Genomic DNA, 27,473 nt, shown 5'->3' with positions numbered 1-27,473 from the left:
GCCACTCAGTGTGTAGAACAAGCTCTGGCAAAGAAGTCCAAAGGATAAGGGTCGCAGTTCTGGTCCTACAGCTGTGATGTTGAGCAAGTCTTTTCATTTTTCATTGATTCTGTTTCACTGATTCTGTTTTCTCGCTTAAGTAACCAAGGCCAATGTCTATTGTTTCTTTGTTTCTTTATGCTCTCACCTCATTCTGGAAAGGATTTAAGGCAGAAATGATAGAGAAGTTTCTTCTGCACCAACATTCACTGACTCTAAATTCATACAAGTTTCCTTCTGGAGCAAATGTGTGATGACCCTATAGCCCCAAACTTCTCACAAGCATAAGACAGAAAAGACAGAAATTACTACTAAATGCAAATTGGAGCCTATTATCGCCCACACAATCACTCTGTATACACCTATCTCACAGCTGTAAGATGAAAGAACTCAAGTTCAAGTCAGTGTTCTAAGGGTGAGTGTATTGTCTTGAATCTCTCTGGTGAGTTCTGCCAGGAGCATACCCCTGGTGAAACCGCAGGCCCCCAGTCAGAGATTTTCCTGTATTTGTTGCAAGTCTATTTGGCCCAGCACTTTTTCACAGCACATAAACTGTAAGTTATGGGGTTCAGCGTAGGGGTAAGAACTCCATAAAGCAACGAGATGATTTTATCTATTTCTTGTGAGCCTGACGAAGAAGGCTTTAGGTACATGGAGAGTGAAGCCCCATAATACAAGAACACCACAGTTGAGTGAGCACCCCAGGTAGAAAGAGCTTTGTTTCTTCCCTCTGCTAAGCTGATTCTCAGAATAGTGGAAAGGATGACGACATAAGAGATGCAAATTAAGAGCATTGGAACGGGCAGAAGGAGCATGCTGACCACCAGCATGATCGTGTCCATGACCAATGACCTTGTGCAAGCTAGCTTCAGCACTGCCAGAATTTCACACTTGAAGTGATGGATGAAATTCCCAGAGGGGTATCTGCAGGGCGAAGCTGGTTTCCAGCAGGGCTATCAGAGAGCCCATCACCCAGGAGACAGTGGCCATCTGCACACACACCTGCCTGTTCATGATGATGGGGTATCTCAGCGGCTTGCAAATGGCCACGTAATGGTCATATGCCATCACAGCCAGGAGCAGGCATTGCTCCTGGAGCCCAGAGCAAGGGACAGATACATCTGTACAGCACACCCAGAAAAGATGATGGTTTTCTGGGATGACAGCAAGTTCACCAGCAAAGTGGGAACAGAAGCAGATGTGTAACAAATATCCATGAAAGAGAGATTTCCAAGGAACAAGTACATGGGAGTTTGAAGGCATGAACCTAGGACAGTGATTAAAATAAGAGTGCTGTTGCCCAAGAGGGTTATCAGACACATTACAAGGCTGAAGACGAAGAGAACAATCTCTAACTTTGGGTATCTAGAAAAACCTTCCAGGAAAAAAAACCTCCAACTGGTGAGATTTTCGCCTTGCATTTGCTTCCTTTTACCTGTAGTTATTCTAATATTATTCTATTCATTTCATCTGAGGACACAAAGAGAGGGATAAAGTATAATGTTCACTGAGTTAAGAAAACACTTTCGAACTTATTTTCGCTATTATAAGCACAATTTTACCATAAGAAATCACAGGACAATGTATCTATCAATCTAAGAGGAGGGGAAACAGGTTTGGCCTGTGTCCCTCAGCGGTGGGTCGGCGACTTACAGACGAACCAACTAGAGCTCAGCCAGTTTGATGTTGGGTCTGAAAAGCAGAATCACTAGATTAGAAGTCTCTTCAGTTTTCTTTGCCCTTCTTTCAAAACAAAATTTAGAAAAGAGTGAATTTGAAAACAAGAATAAACAAATTTAATATTTGAATCTCAGCTCGTAATCCTTTGCTTGGCACACAGCAGGTTTTCAGTAAAGATTTGAAAGTACTGAGTAATGAAAAAATATGAAATAACATTGAATAAGCTATTGAGCACTAATTAGAAAAAGTCAAATAAATGAGGAAAAGAAAGCACATTTGTAAAAATAAAAACCAGTAATGATCTTCAGTGGAAGAAGAGGAGGAATGTTGTAAGGAAGAAATAAATGAGTTTTATACTAACACCTATGAAGTTCTGAGTCTAAATGAACTCTGTCCTTTCCAGCTAACAGCTTAGAGGTCCACACACTTGTTTCAAAAATGATGACATTGTTTGAAGCATTGTAGATACCCATTCTGATTCTATGTAAGAGCCAGTTTACAAGTCATGTCAAATAACCCACCTCATTTAAACACTATTACATCCCCTGTACAGTTTCATTCATTATTGGGACCCATACCTTTGTATGTAAATAGTTCTAAAAATTATACCCAGGCAATACTCTTATTATACATTAAAACTCATGAAGATCCAGAAAACGCAGAAATTAAACTCCCTTTAAAAATTATCTTAGGGCTTCCCTGGTGGTGCAGTGGTTGAGAGTCCGCCTGCCGATGTAGGGGACACGGGTTCGTGCCCCGGTCCGGGAAGATCCCACATGCCGCAGAGCGGCTGGGCCCGTGAGCCATGGCCGCTGAACCTGCGCGTCTGGAGCCTGTGCTCCGCAACGGGAGAGGCCACAACAGTGAGAGGCCCGTGTACCACAAAAAAAAAAAAAAAAAAAAGTCACCTACTATTATTGTGTTACTGTCTTGCTAGTTGTTTGGCATAGGGTGTCCAGCACTGGAGCTTGCTGGTCATTGAGTGGAGCTGGGTCTTAGCGATGAGATGGAGATATCTGGGAGAGCTCTCACTGATTGATATTACGTGGGGCCGGGAGGTCTCTGGTGGTCCAATGTCCTGAACTCAGCTCTCCCACCTCAGAGGCTCAAGCCTGACAGCCAGCCGGAGCACCAAGATCCTGTCAGCCACACAGCTTTTGGGAAGTCTGAGGTCTTCTGACAGTGTTCACTAGGTGCTCTGTAGGAGTTGTTCTACATGTAAATGCATTTTTGATATATTTGTGGGGAGGAAGGTGATCTCCACGTCTCACTCCTCCGCCATCCTTAAGTTCCTCTCTCTTCACACCTCTTGTTGCTAGAGGATCCACACTTCTTCTGGAAAGGACATAAATCTGGCAGTCTGACTTCAAGCCTAGCCCATCACCTTTTTTCCCTTTGTGCTTAGTCTGTTTCACTTGCTCATAGCGGGCCCCGTGCAGAAGCCTTGCCCCCTGCCCTTCAGACCAGAGTTCCTCGTGAAACGGCTGAGCCGACACCTTAGCTTGGGACGTGTGCTGAAGCTCTTCACAGGACACTCCCACAATTTTTTTAGAATGAAAAATCAGCCCCGTTGCCTGCACCTTGATATTTTCCACTGTTTAGAAATAGTAGCCAAGAAAAATTCAATTCCCTGTCACAAATTCCAATTAAAATATTGTTTATGATATATTTCATAAAGGTAGCTATGTGCAAGAAAGAATGAATGCATCCATGTTAAAAATGTTAAACATATTACGTGAAAGTCAACAATGCAATTCATTTTTTTCAAAAATATTGACTGTTGGGCTTCCCTGGTGGCGCAGTGGTTGGGAGTCCGCCTGCCGATGCAGGGGACACGGGTTTGTGCCCCGGTCCGGGAGGATCCCACATACCGCGGAGCGGCTGGGCCCGTGAGCCATGGCCGCTGAGCCTGCGCGTCCGGAGCCTGTGCTCCGCAACGGGAGAGGCCACAGCAGTGAGAGGCCTGCGTACCGCAAAAAAAAAAAAAAAAAAAGTATTGACTGTTACCTCAGTAACTAAAAATACCAAAGTATAACAACTGAAATACTATGTAAATTTAAATCATCTGTTGTTTGGGGGAAACACCTGTTCTCCCTGAACAATTAATAGTTCAGCAGCTATAATACGCACAGGTTTGAAACTTCGGCTCCTTCAGGGATAATGTCCCAAAGATCCAATTATATCAAACTTTTAAAAATTGAGACAGAGTGAACCACAGTTCCCCCAAAATAATTTCAAAGAACTCATAAAAACAGAGTCTTCTACTCCTCCCTGTCCAAGCTAGCTATATCAAGATTTTTTCTTGAAAGATTACAGTGTAGAATACTTAACAGTATATAGAGAAAAGGTATCCTTAGAATTCTAAGACATGTATTTTTTTCATTTGTGAAACCGCTCTCTAGTTTTCAGAGATTAAAGGAAGAAAGTTTACTCGTTAAGTCACTTGTCCCAACAAGTGATCAGAACTTTTATTCAATTACACATATTGAGAGGGCGTTTAAGCAACGGAACACCTCCACCCACACCTTGGTTTCTAAATGAATGCAATTCGCAACTAATAGGAAACATATCGTAGCTCCTTAGAGAAATGGCTGATGCCAAGACTAGAGCAGGAACAGGACAAGATTAGCTGGGAGTACCTTATTGCACTAGAACATAAGGAAGTATGCAAAGAACAACTGGGATATTTCAAAAGGCGATAGGAGCCCACTTGATGAAGCTCCCATTGGCCAGGTCTGGGACAGATAATTTCGAGCATCAAAATAATTAATGGTAAAAATGGATTATAGTCCATAGACTGAAATAAGAATGCATGAATTCTTTTAGAAGGAAGGAAGGGAGGGAGGAAGAGAGGGAGGGGAGGGGAGGGGAAAGGAGGGGTCTGCCTTACACTAGGATGCCAAAATATAAACATAGAAGAATGATATAGTCAGAAAATCATCAATCAAGGTTCAAGTTGTTATAGTAATAGATTATCATAGGTAAAATATTACAGTAGGTAGATGTAAATATCATAGTTGCATAGGTAAAAGCTGGATGAGACAGGATATTTACATAATGTCAAAGTATCTCACCACAAACTACTTATTAATTTCAAAAACAAGATGATAATATCTTTACAGCAGAGAGCCACCTTAACATCACCAATAATGGGACATATTGACTCCACATGCCTCCACTGAGGACGCAGTATCACTTCTGTGGGATTCCTCTCAAAAACACATAACCTGAACCTAATCATGAGGGAAAACCAGACAAAATTAAATTGAGGGATACTCTGCAAAATAACCAGCCTATACTTTTCAAAAATGTCAAGGTCGAGAAACAGAAAAACAAAAGGGCTAAGGAAATATTCCAGGAGACTGAAGAGACATGACAGCTAAAGGCAACGCATGACCCAGCATTGAATATTAGAACAGGAAAAATTCAGCTCTAAAGGACGTTATTAGGACAATGGACAAAATTGGTATATGGGCTGTGAATTAGATAACAGTATGGCATCAGAGTTAAATTTCTTTTTTCTTTTTATTTTTTTTGAGTTAAAATTTTTTTTAAGATTTATTTATTTATTTAATTTATTTTTGGCTATGTTGGGTCTTAGTTGTGGCATGCAGGATCTTCACTGAGGCATGCAGGATCTTTTGTTGTGGCGTGCGGCCTTCTCTCTAGTTGTGGCATGCGGGTTTTCTCTCTCCAGCTGTGGCGTGTGGGCTCCAGAGCGCATGGGCTCTGTAGTTTGTGGAACGTGGGCTCTCTCCTTGAGGCACACGAGCTCAGTAGTTGTGGCACGTGTGCTTAGCTGCCCCGCGGCATGTGCGATCTTAGTTCCCTGACCAGGGATTGAACCCGCATCCTCTGCATTGTAAGGCGGATTGTTTACCACTGGACCACCAGGGAAGTCCCTAAGTTAAATTTCTTGATCTTCATAACTGCACTGTGGTTATGTAAGAGAATGTTCTTGTTGTTAAATACTGAAGTATTTGTTATTAAAGGGGCGACTTATCCTCCAACTAATCCTTAAATAGTTCATTAAAAAATATGTTTTCTAACTAAAAATAGAGTTGCCATATGATTCAGCAATCCCATTCCTGGGCATATAGCCCAACAAAACTGTAATTCAGAAAGATACATGTACCCCTATATTCATAGCAGCGCAATTCACAATAGCCAATTCATGTAAACAACCTAAATGTCCACTGACAGATGAATGGATAAAGAAGATGTGGTACATATATACCATGCAATACTACTCAACCATAAAAAAGAAGGAAATAATACCATTTTCAGCAACATGGATGGGCCTAGAAATTATCATACTAAGTGAAGTAAGTCACAAAGAGAAAGACAAATACCATATATCACTTACATGTGGAATCTAAAATATGACACAAATGAACTTATCTATGAAACAGAAACACACTCACAGACACAGAGAACGAACTTGTGGTTGCCAAGGGGAAGGAGGGTGGGGGAGGGATGGATTGGGAGTTTCAGATCAGCAGATGCAAACTATTATTATATAAACTGGATAAACAACAAGGTCCTACTGTAGAGCACAGGGAACTATATTCAATATCCTGCAATAAACCAAAATGGAAATAAATACGAAAAAGAATATATATATATAGCTGAATCACTTTCCTGTACAGCAGAAATTAACACATTGTAAGTCAACTATACTTCAATAAAATAAAAAAATTTTTAATATTTTTTTTACTAAGGTATTTTTCTTACAGAAATATTAAACTTTTTTAGTCACTGAATTATCAATGGCTGCAAGAATCTCCACAATATTTTTATATTTGGGGCACCTAAATGCCTAATCATAAATGTTTTTACAAGTTCACTCCGGAGGGGCTTGACCTGTGTGTCACCCCGCCGTGCCTCGCCAGGAAAACGGAGGTGGAGCGTGGGGACCGGCTAGGCCTCCCAGCGGCTCAGACGCAGCAAAGTCCGCAGAGGCGGGGCGGCGGGGTTCTCAGGAGCGGGTTCCTGGTCCCCACAGGCTCCCTAGCGGCCGGATCGCAGTTTGCATCACCTTCCCCACCGGGTACATGATGACACAGGTGCAGCCCTACGCGCGTTCGCACAGCCGGGTCCCTGGGCACTGGGACTGAGTATGGCAGGAGGTCGGCCGTCCTGGTGCACCGGGCCGCACCGAGGCCTCCTCCCCACTCTACGGCTCCAGCCCCAAAGCAGCCATCACGTCCAGATGGTCGCAGCCCTCAGCACCCACGCGCAGGATGCCCAGGGGCCGCTGGACAGCACGTGTGCTGCTGTGTGGCCTGAGCGCCCGCGAGGCCGAGGCCGTGGTGGTTGTGCGCCCAGGGAGACCATCCAGGTGAAGTTCATACACGACCAGATCTCCCCTAAACCCACAGTACAGAGGATTCCTCCACGGGGTCAGGGAGATTGTTCGGGAACATGGGCTGAAGAGGACTTACCAGGGCCGCCAGCCGGCAGATCCCACCGGGCCGTCCGCTTCTTGGTCAGAAGCTCCCTGCACAACCGGTACCCAGCGCCCAGCTCCGGCGAGCCCGGGAAATTGCTGATCACGGGGTTTTCAAGCTATCGCGAGCGCAGCCAGCGTCTTTGGGAACACACCTCTGGACTAGGTCAAGACCGGATGCAGGGCCGGGAGGCGGAGCAACACCGAACACGGATGGCTGCTCACAGGTCCTGAGGTATGAGGAGCTCAAAGCGTTCTGCAGTGGCATCGTCCCCCTACGGGGCCGAACCTGCCTGGACGTGGCCCTCGTGTTCATCATCTACGATGAGGTAGTGAAGCTGCTCAACAAAGGGTGGAAGACGGACTGAGCACTGAGGGTCTGGGTGGGAAGACTAAGGATCTATAAAAATAGTGATAGGGACTTCCCTGGTGGCGCAGTGGTTGAGAGTCCGCCTGCCGATGCAGGGGACACGGGTTCCTGCCCCGGTCCGGGAAGATCCCACATGCCGCGGAGCGGCTAGGCCCGTGAGCCATGGCCGCTGAGCCTGCGCATCCGGAGCCTGTGCTCTGCAACGGGAGAGAGGCCACAACAGTGAGAGGCCCGCGTACCGCAAAAGAAAAAAAAAAAAAAATAGTGATAGCTCAAATTGAATTATAGGGTGTTGGCTCGTCTTAGCTATTCTCTATTATTATTCTTGGATAATTGAGCTTTGGCTAATGGGGGAACAGGAGTAGCTGCCAGAATGGGGAGCTTCTTGGTGCAGTGTATTCAAGGAAATCTCTGTCCAGTCATTAGCTGACCATTCAGCTAACTGAGTAGAGACTTCATTGGTCAGGTCCAATAAAGAATTGGGACTTTACAGAATTAGTTCAGGAAATCACTAAAAATAGAACACACCAACAGCAACAAGTTCTGGAATGGGAAGGGAATCTGATTTCCAGATTTGCCACAAATATTATTTTTAATGTCCAGTTTTCAACAACAAAATATGATGAATGCAAAGAAACAGGAAAATATGGCCCATATTTAGTAATGATAGAAAGGTCAACCCATCAAGAAGACACACAATTATAAATATATATATAGGGACTTCCCTGGTGGCAGTGGTTAAGAATCCACCTGCCAATGCAGGGGACACGGGTTCGAGCCCTGGTCCAGGAAGATCCCACTTGCTGCGGAGCAACTAAGCCCATGAACCACAACTACTGAGCCTGCGCTCTAGAGCCCACGAGCCACAACTACTGAAGCCCGCACGCCTAGAGCCCGTGCTCCACAGGAGAAGCCACGGCAATGAGAAGCCCATGCACCGCAACGAAGAGTAGCCCCCGCTGGCCGCAAGTAGAGAAAGCCTGCACACAGCAACGAAGACCCAATGCAGCCAAAAACAAATAAGTAAATAAATTTTAAAAAATAATAAAATAAATTTTTTAAAGCCTAAATAAAATAAATATATATATGCACCTGAAAAGAAGAGCCCCAAAACACTCAAAACAGAAACTGACAGAATAAGAGGGAGAACTAGACATTTCAACAATAATAGTTGAAGACTTTAATACTGAATTCTCAATAATTGGTTAAAAAAAAACCTAAATAGCATACCAACAAGGATATAGGAGGCTGGCACAACACTATAAACCAACCAGATTTCACATGATCTATAGAACACCCACCCAACAAAATATACATATACACATTTTTCTCGAGGACACACAGAACATTACCTGCTGATTTTATGCCATCAGATTATGCATTGTGGTATGTTTGGCTTCCTTCCCTCCACAGTATGCTTGCAAGATCCACGTTGATGTGGCTGCAGTTTGTCCAGTTTTTATTACTATATGATAGTCCATTTTATGATCATAACATACTTTATCCACTGTTCTGTTGTTAGACATTTTAATTGGCTCGCTCCACCTTTTGGCTACTTCAACTAATGTTGTTACAAACCTGCATGTGTACCTTTTGGTTCATGTCTGTGCATGAGTTTATACTTAGGAGTGAAAGCAATAAGTGATAGAACACGCTTAAGTCACCTTTAGTAGATTTTTTTTTAATATTTACTCTAGCTTTTATATATTTATTTATTTTATTTTATTTATTTATTTATGGCTGCATTGGGTCTTCGTTGCTGTGCACGGGCTTTAATTGCAGCGAGTGGGGGCTACTCTTCGTTGCAGTGCGCAGGCCTCTCATTAAGGTGGCTTCTCTTGTTGCAGAGCACAGGCTCTAGGTGCACGGGCTTCAGTAGTTGTGGCACACAGGCTCAGTAGCTGTGGCTCACGGGCTCTAGAGCACAGGCTCAGTAGTTGTGGCGCACGGGCTTAGCTGCTCCGCAGCATGTGGGATCTTCCTGCACCAGGGCTCAAACCCATGTCCCCTGCATTGGCAGGCGGATTCTTAACCACTGCACCAACAGGGAAGCCCACCTTTAGTAGATTTTAAGTGATTTCCCAACATGGTATGAAAATTTACTATCAGAAGTATCAGTTTCCTGTCGCTACATAACAAAGTAACCAAAACTTATTGCCGTAAAACAATAGCCATTTTCTCATATCCCATGGAGTCTGGGTCAGGAATTCAGACTATTTAAGGGTAATATTTGTGAGAGACTGTGTAGTGTGAACTTGGTAAGGATTTTGGATTTGAGACGTTTTTTCCTTTAGGCAGGAGTTTATTCAAGCTGCGGTCAGAACTGGTGAGCTGATCTCAGACTAAAAAGCCTCGGTAAAATCAATTAAAAGATAGGATACATTCTGTGAGTAAATATTCTTTAGGGATTCAAAGAGAAAGTTATTTTGTCAAGAAATTTAAAGTGTAATATTGGGAGCTACATATAAAAAAAGAACAGCTAAAAGCACTCAGATTGTATACATTTCGTGACGGAATTATGTGAGCAGAAATGTACAGAGGGCCCATGGAGGCTTCTCCACAGATGACTCAAAAAAGATTCCAGGCACACACTGGAATTGTTGGTGAACAAGGAGGTCTCAAGAAGCCTTATTTTCTAAACACAGAACTTCTAGATTAGCACATTCTTGCATCTGAAAGTTGTTTTGATTGACAAAAGTCAGGCAGAAGCATAAACTTACAAGTTGTTAAGACTAGGCAGTAATAACATCATAAATGGGTTTTTTTGGGTTTTTTTTTTTGCGTTACGCGGGCCTCTCACTGTTGTGGCCTCTCCCGTTGCAGAGCACAGGCTCCAGACGTGCAGGCTCAGCGGCCATGGCTCACGGGCCCAGCCGCTCCGCGGCATGTGGGATCTTCCCGGACCAGGGCACGAACCTGTGTCCCCTGCATCGGCAGGTGGACTCTCAACCACTGCGCCACCAGGGAAGCCCCATAAATGGTTTTTATGCCAGACTAAGTAGGTTAAATTTAATTTTGTGGACAATGGGGAGCTGTTTTAAATAAGTGAGAGCCATAATTTGTTTTTTTTTTTTTGGGTATGCGGGCCTCTCACTGTTGTGGGGTCTCCCAGTGCAGTGCACAGGCTCCGGACGCGCAGGCTCAGCGGCCATGGCTCACGGGCCCAGCCGCTCCGCGGTATGTGGGATCTTCCCGGACCGGGGCACGAACCCGTGTCCCCTGCATCGGCAGGCGGACTCTCAACCACTGCGCCACCAGGGAAGCCCCATAATTTGTTTTATGGCCATAATCAAGGTATAGAATATTACCAACAACTAAGAAGTTCTCTTGTGCCCATTTGCAGTCAGTCTCCCCTGAGCTCATGCCTGAAACTGCTGATCTGATTTCTGTCACTATAGTTTTCCTTTTCTAGAATTTCCTATAAATAGAATTATATAATATACAGCCTTGTCACTTAGCAAAATGTTTTATATTTGTATTGGTCATTTCTTTTCATTACTGAGTAGTATTCCACTGTATAAATCTGTCACAATGGTTTATTCACTACTTGATAGACATTTGAATTGTTTTCAATTCTGAGCTATTATGAATAATTCTGCTCTTCACTTACAAGTTTTTGTGCAAACATAGGTTTTTATTTTATTACTCCTGGGTAAATACTCTGGAGTAAAATTTCTGGGTCATAATGCAAGTATATGCTTAACTTCATATGATATACCAAACTGTTTCTTAAAGATGCTGTACGAGGGGGCTTCCCTGGTGGCACAGTGGTTAAGAATCCGCCTGTCAATGCAGGGGACACGGGTTCGAGCCCTGGTCCAGGAAGATCCCACATGCCACGGAGTAACTGAGCCCGTGAGCCACAACTACTGAGCCTGCGCTCCAGAGCCTGTGAGCCACAACTCCTGAGCCCGCATGCCACAACCACTGAAGCCCACACGCCTAGAGCCCGTGCTCCACAACAGGGGAGGCCACCGCAGTGAGAAGCCCGTACACTGCAATGAAGAGTAGCCCCCACTCGCCTCAACTAGAGAAAGCCCACACGCAGCAACGAGGACCCACTGCAGCCAAAAATAAATAAATTTATTTTTTTAAAAAGATGCTGTACCATTTTGAAACTGCATTAGTAATATATGACAATTCTGTTACTCTATATCTGTGCCAATGCTTGGTATTGTAGCTCTTTTTGATTTTAGCCATTTCCATGGGTATCTAGAGGTATCTTGTGCTTCATTTTGTTAGGGAACACAATTTATTAACATATTTTAACAAATAGTGTGTATGGAAAAATAATCAGTACATGTTTCGTTATCTATAACTTACAAATACTCTAAAATGACCCAGTTACAATGGATTGTCTTTTTTTTAAAACAACTTTACTAAGATATAATTCATATACCATACAATTGCCCCCATTTAAATTGTACAATTCAATGATTTTTTTTTAGTGTATTCACAGAGTCATGCAAATATCAGCACAATCAATCCTAGAACATTTCACCATCTATTAAAAAAAATTCAATACTGAGAAAGGAGAACCCTGTGCACTGTTGGTGGGAATATAAACTGGTACAGTCACTATGGAAAACAGTATGAAGTTTCCTCAAGAAATTAAAAATAGAACTACCATATGATCCAGCAATCCCTCTCCTGGGAACATATCCAAAGAAAACTAAATGACTATCTCAAAGAGATATATGCACTTCCATGTTCATTGCAACATTATTTACAAGAGCCAAGATATGGAAGCAACCTAAGTCCCCATCAACAGATGGATAAAGAAGCTGTGATATGTATATATACGTATATGTGTGTATATGTATATATATACATATATATACACACATATATACATATAAATACAATGGAATATTACTCAGTCTTAAAAAATAATGAAATCTTGCCATCTGCAACACCATGGATGGACCTTGAGGGCATGCTGCTAAGTGAAATAATTCAGACAGAACAAGACAAACACTGTATGATTTCACTTACATGTGGAATTTAAAAAACAAAGCAACTGAACAAACAGAGCAAAAACAGAGTCACAGATATAGAGAACAAAGAGGTGGTTACCAGAGGGGACGGGAGTTGGATGCATGAGAGAATCAAGTAAGGGAGATTAAGAGGTACAGACTTCCAGCTACAAAATAAATGAGTCATGGGGATAAAATGTACAGTGTGGGGAATAAGTCAATAACAATATAACATCTTTGTACAGTGACAGATAGTAACCAGACTTATCCTGGTGATCATTTTGTAATGTACAGAAATACCAAATCATTATGCCGTGCACCAGGAACTAACATAGTGTTGTAGGTCAATTTTACTTCAAAGACAAACTCACAGAAAAAGAGATTAGATATGTAGTTACCAGAGGTGGGGGCTGGGAGGTAGGAAAATTGAATGAAGGTACAAACTGACAGTTATGAGTTAAATAAGTACTGGGAATATAAAGTACAACATATAAATATAATTAACACTGCTGTACGTTATATATGAAAATTATTAAGCGGGGTGTTAAAATCCCCTGCTATTATTGTGTTACTCTTGATTTCTCCCTTTATATCTACTAAGATTTACTTTATGTATTTAGGTGTTCCTATGTTAGGTGTTTTAGGTGTATGTTATGTATTAGGTGTTCCTTTATGTATTGAGGTGCTCCTATGTTGGGTGCATATATATTTACAATTGTTACATCTCCTCTTGGATTGATCCCTTGATCCTTATGTAATGTCCTTCTTTGTTTCTTGTCACAGTCTTTGTTTTAAAGTCAATTTTTCTGATGTAACTATTGCTACTCCAGTTTTCTTTTCGTTTCCACATGCATGGAATACCTCGTTCCATCCCCTCATTTTCAATCTGTGTGCATCTTTAGATCTGGCGTCTCTTGTAGGCAACATATATATGGGTCTCGTTTTTGTATCCATGCAGCCACTCTGTGTCTTCCAATTGGAGCATTTAGTCCATTTAAAGTAATTATTGATGGGTATGTACTCTTGACATTTTGTTTGGGGGTTGTCTTTGTAGCTTTCTTGTTCCTTTCTTTTTCTTTTGCTCTCTTCCCTTGTGATTTGATGACTATCTTTAATATTATGCCTGGATTTCTTTCTCTTTTCTGTGTATCTATTACAGATTTTTGGTTTGTGGTTATTATGAGGTTTATATATAGCAATCTGTATATATATATATATATATATATATGTGATTAAGTTGCAGGTCTCTTAAGTTTGAATGCATTTTAACATCCTTGCATTTTTACCCACTTCCACGTTTACATTTTTTTTAACATCTTTATTGGAGTATAATTGCTTTACAATGGTGTGTTAGATTCTGCTTTATAATAAAGATGCTACGAGAAAACTATCAGAGCTAATCACGTTTACTATTTTTGACATATTTTACACTGTTTTGTGTATCCCTCAACTTATTGTGGATATAGATGATTTTACGACTTTTATCTTTTAATGCTCATACTAGCTTTATATGTGGTTGATTTACTATCTTCACTGTATATTTGCCTTTACCAATAAGATTTTTCCTTTAGTGATTTTCATATTTCTAGTTGTGGGTTTTCCACTTTTTAAAAACCAATTGTTATTCTAATCAAATAATCTGGTACTAGCTTGAAGGGAAAAAGGAGGAAAAGCATAGAAGGGAGCAGCTTAGGCTTTTTAGCTGCTATGAGAGAAAAAGCAAGGTATCTCTCACCTTCAAGCATATCTTCCACAGACAAAAAAATTTTTTTTTGATTTAATAAAGTTTTATTTTTCAAAATATACAGTTGGTGGGACCTGTTCATGCGTCTTCATCAGCTGCTGGAGCATCTCCACCCTTAGTATTTCTGGTGTAAATTACTTGAGCTCTGTGCTTTGAAACCAGTTTAGTAAGTCCTTTACTAAGGAGCTCCTGAAGGGCTGCCCTGGCCAGGGAACCACAAATCTTCAGTATCTCAGGGACAACAGCTGGAGTTATAACCTTATAGTTTGGGTACTTCTTTAGAGTTTGTCTTATGTTGCTTTGTCAAACAAGACTAGGTTATTGAGCTTGTCCCGAACTTTGCCTTTGGACCACTTCTTTTTGGCCTTGCCCCCAGATTTGTTCACTGGGTCTTTGTCTTTCTTGGCTGACTTTCCGGCATCCTTCTTCTTCTTGTCGTCCTTGGGCGACACAGCGAAGCCGGGAGAGCAGCTGCTACCCACTGCGCCTCGCTGAGATGTCGGACAAAAAGCCACAGCCTAAAATCTGTTTGGCTGTTTACAACATAGGATGTACCTAGAGCTCTGATGTTTTATGTGCATAGCCATGTATGTTAATCTTAACCAAAAGCAGAACTGCTTGTTGTTTCTATGTGTTCATCAGGGATTACCTATATCAAAAAATCCAATCTTTCAATGATTGCTTCTCTCTAAGCATTTAACAGTAATTATTCAGGTGCCTTGCCTCTGTTTGTGTTTTGCCTTGGAACTCCCAGACACTTAAGCCAACAATTTCTGTTTGGTAGAAGTAGCTCAGAATACTGCACGCAGTAGGGCTTTTTTTGGTCTTTAAAGTATAACCAGGCAATGCCTTGGAAGTTAACTATTTTCCCAGAGAACCAGTAAAAATTAATGCACCACTTCAAAGAACTGATCATGCAGCTTTTATTTACCACTTAATATCTTCTTGGGCATGGGAAGGAGTTTTCCTTTCAAGACTACCACATGCTTAGCTAGCTCAGTACATATTGCAGAGGATTCTATGAAGACTTTGCATATAAAATACAAAAATCTGTTACATATACATCCATTTAACAACAGTTTGTACATTACAATGAGTGCCAATGTCAAAATAACTCCCTGTACTTCACAAGCAGCATGAATATATTGTGGCAGCAGCAGATAGAAACTTCCCCCAACGGGCAGACAGTGTTCATACAGTGCAAATGCTACTAGAGCACAGACCAACAAGGTCACATCTTTTTTTCTTTTCTCTTCTCATTAGTAAATACACAAGTAAAAGATGGAAGGGTAAAGCAGTGGGGATTTGGTGGCAATCAGTTTTATTGCGCAGGTACACTGTATTACAGGCAGACACACCGGCAATTGTAAATTAGACACAAACATTCATTAAAGAAATGGCTGCTCTTTATCACCAAAAAGACAATTTGATACTTTGTTTTGATTTCCAATTGCCAAATTTCAGGTACCTCCTTTTCACATATCAATAAATTTGTGACGATATATATTCCAGGAATAAGGAATTCAGTAGACTCTCTAAATCAGTTGCCTATATGACAAGTAGCACTGAATATTCCTAGGGAAAAAAATAATAAAAATCTGTTCCACATAGCTTTGGAAAATGAAGGCCAAAGATATAAATGTTCACGGGTCCTTTTGCCATCTGTTCACTAATATCAACATTCCACAATGACAAACTCTCAGTTATTAACTCTTTTAAATAAATACGTGTGCCCATGCACACCAACACAAGCTGCACTGGGAGACCATAGTTAACGTTACTAGTTGTACAAATGACTTGGCTGGTCAAGATGAAGGCAGTTAAGTGTAAAACTTAGAAATGTGCTTAGAAAACTAAAACAAATTAATTCAACAGCACTAAGCACTAAGGTTCAAGTATCTTAGCACCTCTCTCAGCACCATGGGAAATTCCCAATATTGAATAACAAAAAGTTTAAAAAGCATAAAATCTGATGAGGTTTTAAACTTGATACAGGCCAAGAGCACAATTCTTGCCCTTACACTCTTACCTTCCAACAATACCTGACCTACATGGCACTCTTGCCTAGGAAGAGTATCCCAGGTACTGTAAATGAAAGTCAGACAGCACTTCATGGATGGGGAAATACAGATCTGGAAAACACCAAGTCCTATGAGGACGCAAGCTTTCTGAAAAACACCCAGAGTTGATTTTTTTTCCCCAAGCAAACACCACTCTCAAGTGGAAGTCCATGATAGTTTACTTAAAATTCATGATGCTGCTAAAACTCACAATTATATTTAGTACCAGCTAAGAGGATGTTTTGGTAATAAACACTTAAATTTTCATTTGTAAACCCCTTTTCCAAACAGAAGCAACCCCAGAACATAGCATATGCAGCTAGGTTTAGGTACTATCTATGGCAGTGTTTTTCAAACTGAATAACAACCCATTTATGAGTCAGGAAATGAATTTAGTGGGTCTGAAAGAGCATTCAGAACGGTGGTGGGGAGTTGGCGGGGAGGGATCAAAGCAGGTCACACATAGTAATGTACCATTTCACAAAACATTTTATTTCAGTTAAAGATTTTATATTCATTCTTTGTTTCTCTCTCCCTCCCTCCCTCCCCTCCACCCCACACACATTGCTCTGGGTCATGATGAAAAAAAGTTAGTTTTACTATGGGTCACAGTCAAGAAAATTTTAAATACTTTGGTTAATAGAGACCACAAAAAATAATAACACGGAGTTTCCACCCTGGTGTTAATGTCAGTAAGGGGTCAGTATTGAGTGTACGCCAATTTTGTGCTTGTAATCCAAGGTGAGCTAGAGAGTTCTCCTTTTACTTGAATAAACACTTGTGTTAAATTTGTTTTTTCCCCTTACCCCACATCCTCAGGCAGGGGCCTGAGCAGCATAAGGAAAGGAAGAAACCCTACAGCTGCAGTTATTTACTTTGAATGGTATCAGGTTATTCCCAGACGGCTAATTAAAATGCTTTCCTTTCTATCCCATAGTCGTGACTGTAAGCATAAAAGTGGGTAGAAAATTTTAATTTGTCTTTACAGTTTTGAGATTATGAATGGTCTAAACCAAGCAGTCACGATTTCGTTGTTGGTTTGTGTTTTGCAAAATACGTAAGAGACAAAATGAACAATCTTGTCCTAATCTACCTTCATCTGCTTATAAAAGGAGGACGATTACATGGAGACCAAATTTTCCCTCCCTTTCAACCTGTAAGGTTGGTAGATAATCATTTTCTAAAAACCAATCATCTAAACAAATGACAAGACAATGTTCAACTTCTGAATTTCAAGAATCCAGTGATGCTTACATAATGGGTCAGTTCAGTTCTGGTGCCAGGACTGCTGTACCATCTCATCTTGGGAGTTTCTCAGGTAGGCCAGGGTTAGCACTGATTAGCAGCAGGTTGTAAAAGAAAGTGTCCTGGGCAGGTCATCCATCACACAGGTTCCAGCCTCAGCGCAGGCCTCCGCAAGGAAGCTACGTCATCTCATAACCTGTTTCTTCAGATGTAAAGAAGGGGGTTAAACTAAGTAGTCGATACAGCCCCTTCCTGAAATAACTTTTTAAAATTTGGATGCAGTTCTAAGATTTTTATGCAGCTTCCTCTGCAACTTTGTCTCTTCCTTTATTAACACCTTTAGCTCTTTCAACAGCTATTTCTGTCAGTTTCACCTACAACCACCTCTCAAATATCCAAGGTTCCATTTAGTTTATTCAGCCCAGATACTTTTAAAACATCAAGTAAAATAAAGCTAATAAGGAACAAAATTTAAGGCATTTTTTTTTTATTTCAGCCAAGGAATGATGCATGCTACAGATTAATCTTTACTTTCCCCCACAGAGAATACCACCATTTCAACCCCCAATGAACATGGCACTTGTTTGTTTCTTCCCCTTCTAATTTATTCCAGATTTTCAAGTGTTTTCTTCAGTAACGATGCTTTCTCCTGCAGCTCAGGTCTGCTGTCTGTCTCCATAGTTGCTAAAGACTCAATCAGGAGCACTCTGCATTCAGATGTCAAACTTTCCCACTGTTTAGATTCTGAATGGAAAGAGAAAGAGCAACAAAAGAATCCTTACAGAAGAAGCAAGCAGAGAATCCAAAACTATTCTTTCTGCTTTTCTTCCACACATCCTATCCCCAAAATAAATGCAAAGCAACCCCGTGGTAACAGTTCTGTATATAATGATCACAGGTTTAAGAGTTGTCTCCAAGCCTAATTATTGACAATAACCTGAGGGCCAATCAGGGAGTTTCATCCTCTGTCCCCAGAGCTGGTGGGACAAAGAGAATGAAGGGAGCCGGAAGCCAGCTGGGAAGCAGGAAGTATCGAGGCAGGGCACACAGTAACAAAAAAGCTACTTCAGCAATTGAGCTGACTATATCTTTGTAAGATATGCTCAGTAAAAAAAAGTCCTCAATAAATTTCATAATTGCAAAGCCAGTTTGAACAGATGACACTTTATTACTCCTTTAAGAAAAGCATCAGAGAACTACAGGCATACTCAAAATGTTAGAAATTCATAAAGTACATCAGATCCTAAACCTTGTTTATGAGGTTCTGATACTTCCTGGTGATGTGGTTTCACGCAAGTCATCTCACTGTTTAGCTTCATTTTCCTCATCTAGAATATATTCATACATATTTGGCAAACTGTGAGAATTCAGAGATATATCTAAGTGTCTAGCCCTTCTACTTCAACAAGGAAAAAAGGGATTATGACACATGTAGTGTCGCTGAGTCTAAACGGCCTGTTTTATGGAGCCCTGAGAGGTGCTTTAATTGCTAAGCAAAGATAGAGACAGAAGGAGAAACAGCAGATACACAATGCTCTAGAGAAAAGTGTTCCACATTCCCCATTCTTCATCCACGTGGTTAAAATAATAAAAAGAGGGAAATGAAAAAAGAAAAGAGGCCTCCTTTTGAAATCAGTAACAGATACACCACTGGAGAAAATGCTAACAGTCTTCTTTTACCAGTGATAGAACAAACCATTAGACGAAATCTGCTTCTTTGTAAGATGGTTTAGAAAAAGGAAAACAGAAAAAAAAAATAGGATTACGAAAACTGCTATCAAATTTGATAACTCAGGTAGATAACTGTTAAATGTTCTCCTAACTCCACTCTTCAGTGTGTCATTCTGTTTATTTACACATGTATAGTGAGCTCTGTTCTGCCACTGTCAGCCTCTTGCTGTAATTAACCAAGATTAACTCAAGATTCACGATGGAAACCAAAACTTCATTGAGATAACCACAGCTTCATAATGCATTAAACGTATATAAAATAAAAGAGTACCAAATTTAACACTTCATAAAATTGGAAGGTTTTAGCTATGTATATTCCACTTCCATGTACAAATATATTAATTTACATTTTGGAGTATATGCTAAAACCTATGCCATAAAGTCTCCTGGCTTTCCTGTCCTCCAATGAGAAGTATCAAGAACTCACCTTCAAGTTTTTTAAGCAGCAATTCTATCACAGATAAAGCTTCTGTTCTCACAGATGAGTAGGTCTTATTTTCTAGGAAGAAAATCATATAGTTCACATTATTTGTTTTATATGCCTTACAAACAGAACATCTAAGATTAAGTTAGTGTTACCGAAAGAAAGATGTTCGGAAATTATAAATTCAGGGAAAGATACATGTGCTCCTAAGTAAGCTTCCCTTAGCCAATTTATCATCAAATACTTGAAATGTGCTATATGTCCACATTCCTTACTTTAAAAAAAAAAAGCTGTCAGCCAAATATACCAATCTCCGTAACAAATGGCAATATTTAAAGGACCCATTTTAGAAGTTGCCTAAGAAAGGTCTTTAGGTTTGCAAGACCTCTTCATTTTACCCAAGAACATTACATCACCCAGGGGTAAGGCCAACTCAGGGACACCCGGCTGCGACCCGACCCCGTAAAGACTAGTTTCTCAGCTGCCAGTTATTTATCCAAAGGCATGTGGCTACCTCCAAGAGTCACAACTGAAATACGCTTCCTTGGTGTCTACTCTAGACACTGCATCTTGTTCACAGTGAAACTGTTTACTGAAAAAACTAACACTCAACCAGACCCAAGACAAAGGAAGCAAAAGATGAGCTTATAACAGGCTGTCATGCTACGAAGTACGCAAATGCTTGAAAGAATGGTGGCGAGACAGCAACAGGACACAGGAGACAGCTCGAAGAGGCTTCCACTGGCCAAATCTGGGATAATCTGAGCAACAAATTAATTAAGGAAAATAATTATAAACAAAGGGGAAAATAAAGGAATCCATGAATCAATATGGATAATAGATAAATAAAGAGTTCAAGAGAGGGAGGGACCTTGCTTATGAGAGGATGCCAACTGTCACAAATGGTAAATGTGGAAGAAGTGCTAGAGTTGGAAAATCATCTTAGTAAAAGCTGGTTCAGGAAAAACCCATCAATGCATGCTAAGTCTAGAAGAGACACTTTGAAGAGGAGCAGTATATGTGCATGGGCTTAAAGTGTCTTCTCCCAGACTGCTTAGTAGACCCAGTTCTGATGAGGAGCAGGTTATCTGAATGGTCTTAAAGTGTGTTTCCACAGGCTGCTTAACAGACAGAAGGGGGAAAAATAGTAACCATACAGCAGAGGAAATTGAGTAGTACCTTGACCAGGTAATCAAAATTAACACTGCCAACGAGGGCAGGTGGACACTGTGTGCCTCTTGATGTGACAGGACATAACATCACTTATAGAGCAGCCCTACTGGGAATTCACAACCTGGATCTCATCACAAGGAAACATCAGACAAACACCAAATGAGAAACATTCTAGTTTTAAATGTGGGGAGGGGGAGGCTTTTCTTCAAAATTGTCAATGTCACATAAGACAAAGAAAGGCTGAGGAAGTGTTCCAGATTAAAGGAGACTACAACGATACGACAACTAAATTCACTAAATGATTCCGGACTGGATTCCTTAATGGAGGAGAGGAAAAAATTATATAAAGAGTATTACTGGGGCTTCCCTGGTGGCACAGTGGTTGAGAGTCCGCCTGCCGATGGAGGGGACACGGGTTCGTGCCCTGGTCCGGGAAGATCCCACATGCCGCAGAGCGGCTGGGCCCGTGAGCCATGGCCGCTGAGCCTGCGCGTCCGGAGCCTGTGCTCCACAACGGGAGAGGCCACAATAGTGAGAGGCCCGCGTACCGCGAAAAAAAAAAAAAAAGAATATTACTGAGTCAACTGAAAACCTAGAATATGAATGGTTAAAAAATATTGCATCAATGTTATACTATCTAAAGTTGGTATGTAAAAGAAGGCACACTGAAGAATTTAGGAGGAAAGGGGCAAGATGTAAGCAATATACTTTCAAATGGTTGAGGAAAAAGTATGTATACAGAAGTGCAAGTAATAAAGTAAGTGGTGCAAAATGTTAACAGGTGACTTTGGCTAAAGGACATACAAGTATTACATGCATTATTATTGTAACTTTTCTGTAAGTTTGAAATTATTTCCAAGTACAGGTTTTTAAAAAATACTGGTCACAAAGGTTTTTCTAATCTAGGTGTTGAAATCCTAAATTACAGTTCCAGATTAATACATTCCAGTTTGGGGGCACATATTGAGTATATTAAATAGGAGAGTTCAGTAGTTGTTCCATAAATTTAGTTCCTAGCACAAGGCAGGGAATGTTTGAAGCTTAACTCCTTGAGCTTTAGAACGAACACTCCTTATCTATGTCAATTTACCACTCACCTAAAGAATAGGTGATTGATTTACAAGTTTCAAGGAGAATTTCAGCCAGAGCCTCAGGATCTGCATGTTCTTCTTCTAAAAGCATTAATCTGTACAAATCAGAAAGCAAGATACCAATACTAGTAATTAAGAAACATTCCAAAACCTTTCTGGCACAAACAATTTCTATCTGTATATATTGCTTTATGATGTCACTTTAGCTTTTAGTTTTAAAATTTAAAAGAATTCCACTGCAGCAGAAACTAACACAGCATTGTAAAGCAATTATACTCCAATAAAGATGTTAAAAAAAGAGAAAAATTCCACTGATTATACATAAAATGCTAAGGGGTAGGGGAAGGTTAAATAAATGACTGAACTATGAAGCAAATTACCCCTGAAAAAAGGCATTCATTGACTGTAGGACTCCCAGCTGCACTTTCCATGTGCTGAGTTTTAGCTGGTCACACATCAGTTTGCAAAGCTCTTGACGATAACAACCTGGAAAAAAGGAATGGGGCAGAGCAGGTCAGAGCATGTGAAGAAGCAAGAGACAGAGCAAGTGAGGGGAAGACAGAGAGACACAGGGACAGAGAGGGATAGACGGAGAGAGAGAGGGAAGGGGAGAGGAAAAATTAAAACAACAAATGCCTTTAATTAAAGCCATGACATTTCGGAAACACTTCAGCATGACTTTATGCCCAATTCCCACAAACTTCCCTGATCAGAAACACCCCCCCCCCAAAATCCTATATATCTGTTCATAAGTGTTCTTTGTCAAGGCAACAGCCTTTTCTAAGGAACTGACACAGAGTCTAAACCACACTGCCTTTTCCCCATAAAACACCCTGAATGACAGCCAAAGAGAGCAGAACTCTGGAGGCTCACAAGCTTCTGCATGCTGTAGGCTTAGCAAGAGTCAACGGTGCTTTATCCAAACCTGTTATGCCAACTGCACTTGTTATTATAATTATATAATTAATATTATGCTAAGTGATGAAACAGGAGTATAAAACTCAACAAAGTAGTTATTTTTTAAATGCTGCAGAATTTAGTACGGTTCACAAATGTAAAGATGGATGAGGGTAAAAAAATCTAGAATTCTGCACTTGAATTGCTTCCTAAGAGACTGTAATTTCTTTCTCCACTATAAAGATACAAAACGAGAAACTGATACATTATGAGTAAGATGTATACGAGAAGCCAGTGTGGAACAAATCCTCAAAGGCCCTGGCCATTCCCCCAGATGACAACCAATCCAGCAAAGGTACATTTCTGCTCCTTATACTAAAACTGCTTTGTGTATGTATCATCTTTTTATATAATTCCCTACTTTAACTTCTTCCACCTATCAAGCAAAAGTTAGTAGTCCTAATGATGTCAAATAAGTGGACTTCCACTGCAGTCCATAACATAATACCAAGATATAAGGCCTCTTACAAATCTGTATCTTTTGGAAAACCCTCCCTATACGTAGCAAATATACTTTCTGAAGTTCACACAAAGGATGGCAAGGCTCAGAGACAACCTTTAAGTCTGATTTTAGAAACCTCCAATCACAGCCAACAATACTTTTCATAACATTCATGAATATTAAGATGTAGGATGCCCTGCAGGAACCAACACAAGGCAAACTCCTACTAACTACAACCCAATCCAACAGTAAAGGCTTACTGTTTATTTACTTAATCCTTCGGAAAGATATGTTCAATTCTGAAAAACTCTCAGAAAGTTTCAAGTTTCTCAGGGAAATACAGATTTCATTTGCTTATTGAAGGTTTGGCAACAAGGCCATTAATTCTGAGATGAAGAGACCCCACTAATAAGTTCTGTGGATTCCTCTGAATACAGCACCATAAAGAAGAGTGAAAGAATTCTTTTTGTAGTCAAACTATCTACATAAAACGTATCATGGTTGTTATGGGCCGAGCTGTGTCCCACAGACTCACATGTTGACATCCTAACCCCCAAGTACCTCAGAATATGACTGAGTTGGGAGACAGGGTTTTAAAGAGACCATTAGGGTGGGCCCTAACCCAAGACGACAGGTGTCCTTATAAGAACGTACTGGACACAGAGACACGGACGGCCATTTACAAGCCAAGGAGACAGGGCTCAAAAGAAACCAACACTGTTGACACCTTGATCTCAGACTTCTAGTCTCCAGAATTGTGAGAAAATACAGTTCCCTGGTTGAAGTCACCCAGTCTGTTGTACTATATGTTACAGCAGCCCTAGCAAACAAACAGTCAATGAGATTATCTGCCAACGTAGGAGTAAAATTTATACTGGATGATTCTTGCCGTTAATCAGTCTGGCTCTACAAGAAACGGCAGCTATAACTCGTCACACGGAACTCCTTCGCTGTCATGAAGTAACCCCTGGCCACAGCACTTCTTCAAAGGCAGGTTCTGCTGCTTACGTTGGGTCTCCACATTTCGGGGCCAGGCTTTGCCCAGGCCCTCAAAGGCTCCCAGCAGAGATTCCAGCTGGAGCTCCTTTTCCTTCTCATTCTCATCTTCATTTTTGGTCGTCTGGACTCCAATGCTTTCAGGTGAGTTCTAGGACATGTCAAAAAAAAGGAAAGCAAATTTTAATTTTTTTTCCTTCAAAGTTACAGGCATACTATTAAAACAATCAGGGTACCAGAGTAGGAGATGTTAACCAAGAATTAAATGCTACAGTCTCTACCATGAGTTTTCCTATTTGTAAAAAGATTTTGTAACAGGAGTACCACACCTCTCCAATAAATTTCGGAAATCCTCTAAAGGAATCTGTAAGCAAAGGTGAAAAAAAAATACCATATATGTAGTATTTTGAGCACAACATAAAAAAGACTTGCATTAGAATCACAGAATTAAAGGAGGAAGAACCCGGTAATAATCTAAATCGAAACTCCTTCTTAATAAGATATGGAAACAGGCAGAGAAGTGACTTGTCCAGCAAGCTGATGATACAGACTGCCAAAGTCATACACTATCATTATGTATGTAACAGAAATTTTTTTTTGATAGTTAATTATTTTACTTTGAATTTATTTTTCTCACAAATCTTTATTGGAGTATAATTGCTTCACAGTACTGTGTTAGTTTCTGTTGTACAACAAAGTGAATCAGCCATATGAATACACATATCCCCAGATCCCCTCCCTCTTAACAGAAACTATTTAAACAGCTTTTTTACAACAGCAAATTAGCAGCAACACAAGAAACAGAATGAAAATGCTATTTAAAAATTTTCATGTTTCACAAAAAAGTAAGTAGGTAAACCATACTCTTCTTTCTTTGAACCAGTGCCCAACCTTTAAAAACGAGCACTTCATTTTCCAAATGAAACCAAAGTCTGCTTTTGATCAAAGTCCCCCAGCATGTGGCAGAGTCTATCTTCACTCTGGGGTGCCCGGGGTGGCTGCAGCACACGCTTTCAAGGCAGAGCGTATCAGCAGCAAGACAGGGACTGTTCGCCCACTCCAACACCACTCTCGGGAACTCACCGCTCCCACGGCCTTGAGGTTCCCGGCTCGCTGGATGAAACCCTTGCAATAAACTCATCATTCTGCTTTGTTTTTTTAAAAAAAATAAAAAGCAGCCACCCTTCTCCCATGGAGGGGAAAAGGATACCTAGAATGAAGACTACTATTCCCAGCCTCACCTGCAGCCAGGTGTGGCCACCCGGCTAAGCACTGGCCAGTGGGATAGAAGTGAAAGGGCCCTGTAGCAGCTTCTAGGAACTCTCCTTAAGAGAGAACTGACATACCTACTTTGATCCTTCATCCTTTCTTCATCTCCTCTGCCATCACCCACCTGGAATGCAGATACACGGTGGACCGTGAAGACAATGGCCACACCCCAGGGAAGGCAGAGCCGGGAGCTGCAAAGAGCCAGACTCCCTAAACTCTCCTGTGAGAGACTAATGTCTACCTTGTGTGAAGCCATGGTATTTGGGGATTTTTCTGCTATTTGCAGCTACATGAGTCCTCCTAAAATATGCAAACAGGACACAGGAAAATCTCTTCCTTCTTTCTTTTTTTTAAATTTTTTTATTTTTTTAAAGTATAAAGCAGACCTGAAAGGATATGGCGATCATTACCTTCTTGATGAGAGGTATGACAATGTCAGCAAACTCCTGGAATCTGTCTTCTTTGGTGGCCTTTAAGACATCCCCTGCACAGCTGATTGCTGCAATCTTGTATTTGGGATTCTCTTTGCAACACTCCTTCAGAACAGCCTGGAGGATTTCACTGGTGCCAGGCTGACTGGGCACAGGCTTCTCCAGCTCTGCACTGCAGGATCCATACAAAAGCATCACAACAGTTAATAAAGGCTGCAGCTTTCAGGTGCAGTGTAAGAAATGGCATCTTCACTGAAGGAACATTTACCTGCAAGCTGTCACCACGCAGGCAATGGCTTTCAACAGTTCTTCCTAAAGGGTTGAAAGATGAGGAAATACTATTAAGCAAACGTGTCATTTACATACGCTGTACATGACTATAATTACCTCATAAATTTTTAAAAATTATGACAACAAAAATTAACCAGAGTCACCATATCTTTGACACACTTAACTGTTTAACAAGCACATCCACAGAGTTTTACTCCAAACCACGGAAGCAGGATAACTGTCTTCCTCACCATTTCATAAAGCCTAGAGAACCAACTTGTCCAAGGTCACAGAGGCAGAAGCATCAACAATGGAATCAGAACTGTGTCGACTCCTAGACCCGTACTTCATCTACAGCTCTGTACTGGCCACTACTGGCTTCTACCACGTCAACCAGACTGTGTATGATGCCACAGTCTCGCGCTCCCCACTGAGTAGTCACTGTGTATAACCTACCATCACCCTTGTATAAAAAATGACTTTTACTAATTCAGAGGCCCCAGAGATGGGCATCCTCAGCCCGGGGTTTAGATACAGCTTGCCTTGCTACTCAATTTCACATATGCCCAAATTCTGATCTGTTCATGAGGTCAACAGGGACAAAAGGGTGACCACTTGGCTTAAGACTTCTCTTGGAAAGCTGAACATGATAAATAAACACCAACCTCCAGCATTACTGTGCAGTATTCAAGGACACGTGGGTCATACTTTGATGAAATATCACATTTAATCAGGCAAAGTTTACCCAAAGCTTCCCAACTGCCTAGGAAATCTGGTTTACAACAACAACCCATCTGATGTCCCACAAAACAACATTCTAATTTTTATAGAAAATGAAAGATGAAGTCATAATCCTTTAAGGATACCTTAAATTTAACTGGGCATGAATGGTTCCTTTACCTTTCCTGCCCATGTTCGTCCAGCTAGGCCTTGCAGTAATGCGGTCAGTATCATTCCCAGATACGGAGGTACCAGGGAGCTGGTTTGTTTTGCAATTGATGCCATGGCAATTGCACCCTGGGCTTTCATTTTCCAGGACTGAGACTGTAAAGCCTTCTGGGTGATAGTAATCAACTCCTGCAGGTATAACCGAATGCCACCAAAGGAACCTAAAGCAAAATTAAAA

At 41.0% G+C, this 27,473-nt stretch overlaps 2 protein-coding genes and 2 pseudogenes across 6 annotated transcripts in view; 1 reads left to right on the top strand and 3 right to left on the bottom strand.

The window, feature by feature from the left end:
* Positions 1-557: 557 nt before the first annotated feature.
* On the bottom strand, positions 558-1,460 carry OR2K2 (olfactory receptor family 2 subfamily K member 2). Its single transcript, XM_030859172.2, is given in 3 exon segments — positions 558-954; positions 956-1,131; positions 1,134-1,460. Coding segments are annotated over 3 exon segments (900 nt in total).
* A 5,471-nt stretch (positions 1,461-6,931) lies between these two features.
* Positions 6,932-7,536, top strand: LOC115854670 (tricarboxylate transport protein, mitochondrial pseudogene; annotated as a pseudogene).
* A 6,165-nt stretch (positions 7,537-13,701) lies between these two features.
* On the bottom strand, positions 13,702-17,620 carry LOC115854669 (small ribosomal subunit protein eS25-like; annotated as a pseudogene).
* ECPAS (Ecm29 proteasome adaptor and scaffold) overlaps positions 13,702-27,473 on the bottom strand; it is a 103,146-nt gene continuing 89,374 nt past the window's right edge. For all 5 annotated transcript variants that reach the window (XM_030859024.3, XM_030859025.3, XM_030859022.3 and 2 more), the window contains 8 exons: positions 27,248-27,456; positions 26,346-26,389; positions 26,057-26,249; positions 24,390-24,528; positions 22,363-22,468; positions 21,989-22,077; positions 19,722-19,793; positions 13,702-18,307 (listed from right to left, as the gene is read on the bottom strand). In XM_030859024.3, coding sequence (XP_030714884.1) covers positions 18,168-18,307; positions 19,722-19,793; positions 21,989-22,077; positions 22,363-22,468; positions 24,390-24,528; positions 26,057-26,249; positions 26,346-26,389; positions 27,248-27,456 — 992 coding nt within the window. In that variant the 3' untranslated portion in view covers positions 13,702-18,167. The remainder of the gene's footprint in view (positions 18,308-19,721; positions 19,794-21,988; positions 22,078-22,362; positions 22,469-24,389; positions 24,529-26,056; positions 26,250-26,345; positions 26,390-27,247; positions 27,457-27,473) is intronic.

Source organism: Globicephala melas, chromosome 6, assembly GCF_963455315.2.
Source record: "Globicephala melas chromosome 6, mGloMel1.2, whole genome shotgun sequence".
Taxonomy (NCBI): Eukaryota; Metazoa; Chordata; class Mammalia; order Artiodactyla; family Delphinidae; genus Globicephala; species Globicephala melas.
The sequence above is the reverse complement of the archived record's forward strand: the minus strand, read 5'-3'. Positions and strand labels throughout refer to the sequence as shown.